Source organism: Haplochromis burtoni, unplaced genomic scaffold (genome assembly GCF_018398535.1).
Source record: "Haplochromis burtoni strain Fernald_Lab_line unplaced genomic scaffold, NCSU_Asbu1 Contig_825, whole genome shotgun sequence".
NCBI lineage: Eukaryota > Metazoa > Chordata > Actinopteri > Cichliformes > Cichlidae > Haplochromis > Haplochromis burtoni.
In genome coordinates this window covers 28,818-34,914 of record NW_024583186.1, presented here as the reverse complement: position 1 = coordinate 34,914, position 6,097 = coordinate 28,818, and the positions used below count along the sequence as shown (strand labels likewise).

The window sequence follows — 6,097 nt, the reverse complement described above, 5'->3', positions numbered from 1 at the left end:
ATTTATTAATCCGTATGGCAGATTCTGTGGCTGTGATGAGGTCCACTATGGGAAACTGTTGTGGAGAAATGGTAAAATTGAGTCCTTTGACTCAATTTTGAGTCAAAATGACCTAGATGACTGAGAACCTTCACAGACATATTTAAATGATACTCTGAGTTCAGTGAACTTCCATCATGCAAGTCATTGTTGTTAGTTTAATTCAGTTATTCTTCCTGTGCCGTTCGGCACTGTAGCATCAGAGTTATCGTCTGAAGGCCAAGAAAGATGCCCAACAGGCAACGTGGATCATTACGGCTTTGTCATACTGGTCCACTTGATTGATCTTTATTTTTACTTTTAAGTTATTACAATGAGAACAGACATGACCGGGGGATAGGAATGGGAAAGGCGTAGACAAGGGAAGTTCAAGAAAATCAGAGGGACAGAAGGAAAAGACCACAAAAGTCAGCTGGATCACCTGCTGGAAGAAAAGTCAAGAAACCAAAAGAGAACAACACAGTAGGCAGACCACAGCAGCAACCTGTAACAGTAACTAACAAATACTGAATGTTAATGAGCAGCATGCACGACCGACAACACTCAATATGTTTAGAGGCAGCAGCCAAGGTGTCCGTGAACACTTTGTATAGAAATTGACAGAGATAGAGATTGACAGACCACGTGACTTTCGTGCATTGCATTGTGGGTACGAGTGGCAACAAGTACGAGTGGCAACAACATCAAAACACTGCATCAAGCGCTAGCATTTCCAGCACCGGCAATCATTAATTCTGCGGTTTTAATCCCTACTTGCATTTTATGTTTACGAGTTGCAGTTCTGTACAAAACGACGGTGAACACGGCAGCTCTGTACGAAGACAGACGTGATGAAGAGGCAAAAAAAGGACGAGGAAAAAATCAAAGGAGTGAAAGAGTCAGACCCACACGAGCATACAGAGTGGAGTAAGGACGTTAGGGTGCTGCACAACTTTCATCACGCACATATTTATTATTATATGGTCCTAAGTGTGAGTGCACACACTCACAACATGTTTAGTAACTTCAGATCCTGCAACAAGCCCAGCTCCAGTTTACTTTGGTGATTTGGACTATTCCGTCTCACAGCTGCTGTTACAGGCCAACGCATCTATTTGTTGTTTCAGGTTGTAGTGTTACACAACATTTTCAGATCTAGTAGAAATGAAATGAGTGTTTCGTAATTCATTCAATTATTGTTTTCATTTATAACTGGCATTATTGTTTCGTTCTATTATAGAATCTTACAGGAAAGAGGCCAAATTGTAAAATAAAATCCATCGTGCTTTATTAGCTGCTTCGGTGAAAAACAACATACTGGAAAACAGTTATTCATCACTTGATTGCTTCAATACAACAGTTGGGCACATATATGCGGGATGTTTCGATCTCGCTCTCTTTCTTAACCGATCAAATCTGGCTGTGGCAGCAGCTTTAAACTCGGTCTGACCCAGGCTGATAGAGGGGCCCAGTCTGGATCACATTCCTGCATTTTGTAGGCTGGTTTTCCTACAAAACACAACAAACATTAGCCCGCAAAGCCACCGTGAGCAAAGCAGCATAGCAACGAATTCAATTCAAATTAAGACTTATTTGTAACCTACATCAACAACTACAACAGCAGACTGACCTTTGTGGGAATGCTTGGAGCAGACTAACCTGTGAGCTGGAGTGTTCTGCAACGTTATATTTGGTCTTTGAATGGCTGCAATCCAGGCCATCCGTCGGCTCTTTGTTGCTTCAGAAACATGGCTCGAACAATTTCTCTTCAACGACATAATCCGATAAAACCGATCTCTTTACCCGTCGGCTTCCCGTGGCTGTCATGCGACCGGCTATTGCAGTTAATAATACAACAGCTTCTTGCCATTTTTTGTGTTGCTTTTCATCGCTGTGTGACTGTTTTCATGTGAAAGCCTGCGTGCACTGGTACCGCTTGCCACTCTTACCCAGAATCCTTTGCAGTTTTACCACGGAAATGACGTCACATTTTCAATCTCTATTCAAAAGGTTTCTCCATGTAACGATCTGATAGTGGGTGTGGCGAGTCATAGCCCCGCCCACCAGGACATAAAGCAGGTTAATTCAATGACTGTAACATAACCTTCTAACGTGTGACTCAGTGTTTGTACCTGAAATAGATGGTGTAGTCGAGCCATCTAAGAGTCTGTTTTAGCATGTGTGTGGTACAGTTTTCATTAAATACTTTAAACAACTAATTTAAACAGGACTTATAATAGAAACAAAACATTCAATCACACCATTTATAATTAATGAGGTCAGTGTTTAGTCTTAGAGATGGTTTCCTTTGTTGATCAGAACTTTATTTGTCTTTGTTGTTGTTGTTGTACTTTTTTTAGATATACAACTTGAATAATTCATCATTCCCATTTAAGGCAGGCTGGTGGTTGTACTTTCCCAGTCAGACCATGTGACCAGGCTGTGATGGTTTTGCCACAAACCATCGTTTTTTTTTCTGCTGTCACAGAGCACCTCCCACAGGGGATTGTGTGATTGTTGGTTTCTGTGTAACATTCAGTTCTTTATGTTACAGCAAAATGTGCCTCAAGGAAACTATTGTTTTGATTTGAAAAAAAATGGTAAATGGCCTGCATTTATATAGCGCTTTACTCGTCCCTAAGGACCCTAAAGCACTTTACATATCCAGTCATCCACCCATTCACACACTGGTGATGGCAGCTACATTGTAGCCACAGCCACCCTGGGGCGCACTGACAGAGGCTGCCAGACACTGGCGCCACCGGCCCCTCTGACCACCACCAGTAGGCAACAGGTGAAGTGTCTCGCCCAAGGACACAATGACCGAGACTGTCGGAGCCGGGGCTCGAACCGGCAACCTTCCGATTACAAGGCGAACTCCCAACTCTTGAGCCACGATCGCCCCACTAAAACTAAAATTGATTTAAATTGTGTTAATTTTGAGGAACGTGCCTATCTTTCCTGGCTCTGGAAACATTGCTCTAGAGCAGCGGTCCCCAACCCCCGGGCCTCGGGGTCCGTGGGTTGGGGACCGGTCCGTGACTCGTTTGGTACCGGGCCGCGAGAGTTCTTTTGTGGTGCTTTACAGTGACAACAGTGAAAGCTTTAGGAATGAGGATGGGAAGTAACAGGCCGTCTCCATTTCAGGTAGAAAAACTGAAACAGGAAGTGGGCAAAAGAAACAGCTGGCAGAGAAAGGCGAGAGACAAATTTGTGGACTTGAAGAGGATGAAGGACTTGGAGCGACAGGTTTGGCACACGGGCATACACTAACAATTCATTTCTCCTTCCTTCTTCTACAACTTCATATCACTTGTGTTTCACCAGGTGAAGGAGCTGGAACAAATACTCAGGAGCAGAAACCCAAATTCGCTGCCTGCTTTGATTTATGCTGCAGCCACATCTGCCAGCTACGAGGACGCTGGCAAAATGTCCTCTTCCAGCCGGATCACTGCTCTGCTGGAGCGAAGGATCCAACGTCTGGAGGCCGAGCTGGAGAATCACGATGAGGAAGCCAAACGCAGCCTCCAGGTTATGGAGCAGCAGTTTCACAGAGTCAAGGTACAGCTAACATCAGTCCACAGGCTTGTCGATGTAACGACCTGCCAGCACTCAGCCTGGAAGTAACAGCTGGGTGACTGTGAAGAGGACCCTAAACAGAAAGCCCCCGTCACACCACCGACCTGTTCACCACCTTCCAGCTTGGGTTCAGGGGTCAAACACTCGCAGCTTTTAAGATTGGGCTTAAAACTTTGATAAAGCGTATAGTCAGGGCTGGATCAGGTGACCCTGCATCCAGCCTCGGCTGCTGGGGGCGTGTTTATACCTTTTACAGCTGTCTGCTAGTGTGGGGTTTTGTCCTTTTTAAATGACAAAAAATATGTTAATCACATCTTAATACCAAAGAATTAGGGCTGCCACCGTCTCTTGCTGGTCATCAGTAGAAGTCACTGAATCCACACTTTGTGATCACCACGTGTCCTCCTGCTTGGTGTGCTAGAAAAGCAAAGCAGAGCGACAAACAGACAGCTTCTGTTTGTCGCTCTGCTTTGCTTCATAGAGAACTGAAGCCCAAAGAGGAAGCCGTGTGACATAATAAGTTCAGTTTCAGTCAGTCAATGAGCTTCTTAACCGCACAGCTGTGAGACTAAACAGTAAAACCTTTATTTTTCTCCTTCACATGTCTGACTTACAGCAGATCAGTGAGGAAACGTGTGTCTGTGCTGAACCAACACTTTTAAATGTTCTTGCTGTGGAAGTAGTTTGATTCATCACAGTGAAGAATCACGTTTCAGACGTCTGCTTATAGTAGAGACTCCGTGTGTTTTATAGAAGTCTGTGTCAGAACCATTATTTTCTGTGGTTTGTATCATTTAATGCTGAAATGATCATTAAAAACATCAGATGAGGGAACACATGAACCAGTTCCTCTTGTAGCGCCTCGTAGCACTTAAAGCTCTTTACACAGCTCGTCTCAGTCACCTGTCCACAAGCTCAGTCACAGTGCTGTGGAGCAGCCAGGGGTTGAAGCACCATTAGCAGATAACTCAAGAGATGAGGCAGAGTGAATACATTATAATATTTTTCTGATTCAACTCCAGTTTCACTGCAGTAAAATCCCTCAGCAGCTGTGTGACAGCACTATGAGTCACTTACAGCACTGGCATTTTGATTTCTGTGGAAAAACTGAAGGACAGAAAGGTTTTATTTCAGTTTGGACTCTTGTCATGGACATGGACATATTCATTAGTGTTTTCAGAGCATTGTTTCATAAAGGACTGCAGCCTCTCTACTGTGGAGGATCTGAGTCTGTAGGCGTCGGCCTGCTTAGTCACACCCACGAGCCTGTCAGCTGCTGACTGGCTCAGTTTCCAGCTGTACCTGTTAACTGGTTTGTGTATCACTCACTGTTTATACGTAAAGTAGAAAGTGTGAAGCACATGTGGCTTGTTTCACACAGGGATCAGTAACAGTGTTCCTTGGTCGGTAGCTGCTTTTGATTTGTTTCTTTGCTTGCAGTCACTGATGTACTGCCCTTGGTCCTGTATGATTAATTCCTCTTCATTAAGGACTGTTTTATATATAACTTGTCACAGTTATTTAATCAAATTAGACACATTATAAAATCAAATACATTTTAAATCATGCTCACAAACTGAGTCTTAAAAACGAACAACCTGTTTGTGTAGCAGATTTTTGTTGAATGCCACTATGTGTCTGCTCTGCAGCTCCGCTACGAGCAGCAGATCTGTGAGCTGGAGCAGCAGCTGCAGCGTAAGCAGCAGCTTGAAGCAGCAGCTGGGTCCCAGTCATCAGTAGTCCAGGCTCTGGAGGAAGAGCTGTACCGTGTGAAGCAGAGCCACAAACAGAAGGAGAAATCTCTGCATGAGCAGATCGAGTCTCTCCAGCAGCAGCTTAAACAGAAGGTCAGTACAAGTCTTACTAAAAGCAAAGAGCTATTGTCTTAGCTGCCTCCAGATGCTAGAGCAGGCAGCCTTTGCCCTGAAACCTTGGAATAATGGATGAAGTAGGATAATGGAGGAGTTGATAACACAAAATAAACTTGTACTCGATTATACAATACTGAGGAGAGCCCTTCGTTCTACAGGCCCTGCTGAGTCCCGGCCGGCACCAGCGCCAAGCCGAGGCAGCATTTGGCGTGCGGCTTGAGCGGCTGAATCAAGAGCTCGCTAAAAAGACACGGACCATTCAGGAACTGAAGAAGGAACGGAGGAACATGCCGTCTGCCCCCAACACACGAGCAGAAAGACGATCCACTGAGAGCAAACACCAACAACCAGGTCTCCTCACTGCAGGAGGAGAAACATTCCCAGCTGCTCCGTGTGAGAAGACCTATCAGCCCACCGTATTCACAGGTGGGAATGCACTTTTTTAAAGTAAGTAATACACAAAAGGGACTAAAGATCACCTGATGCAATCAAAACATTTTGTGGTCACACTGTTTAATTCACTTTGATTTTATTTATTCAATTCCAAATCCCAACAAGATTCGCCTCATCGGGGACGAGAGCAAGGAGACGAGACTAAAGTCGTGCTGTGGTAGAGAGCCAAAGACTAA

At 44.5% G+C, this 6,097-nt stretch overlaps 1 protein-coding gene across 5 annotated transcripts in view; it reads left to right on the top strand.

Annotated features, from left to right (window-relative positions):
- The window catches only part of cep162 (centrosomal protein 162), a gene marked incomplete in the record, with an annotated part of 78,361 nt that overhangs the window by 68,692 nt on the left and 3,572 nt on the right, over positions 1 to 6,097 (top strand). For 3 of the 5 annotated variants that reach the window (XM_042215800.1, XM_042215801.1, XM_042215802.1), the window contains 4 exon segments: positions 3,166 to 3,267; positions 3,346 to 3,579; positions 5,247 to 5,444; positions 5,627 to 5,894. In XM_042215800.1, the coding sequence (XP_042071734.1) occupies positions 3,166 to 3,267; positions 3,346 to 3,579; positions 5,247 to 5,444; positions 5,627 to 5,894 (802 nt within the window). 5 annotated transcript variants of the gene reach the window in all.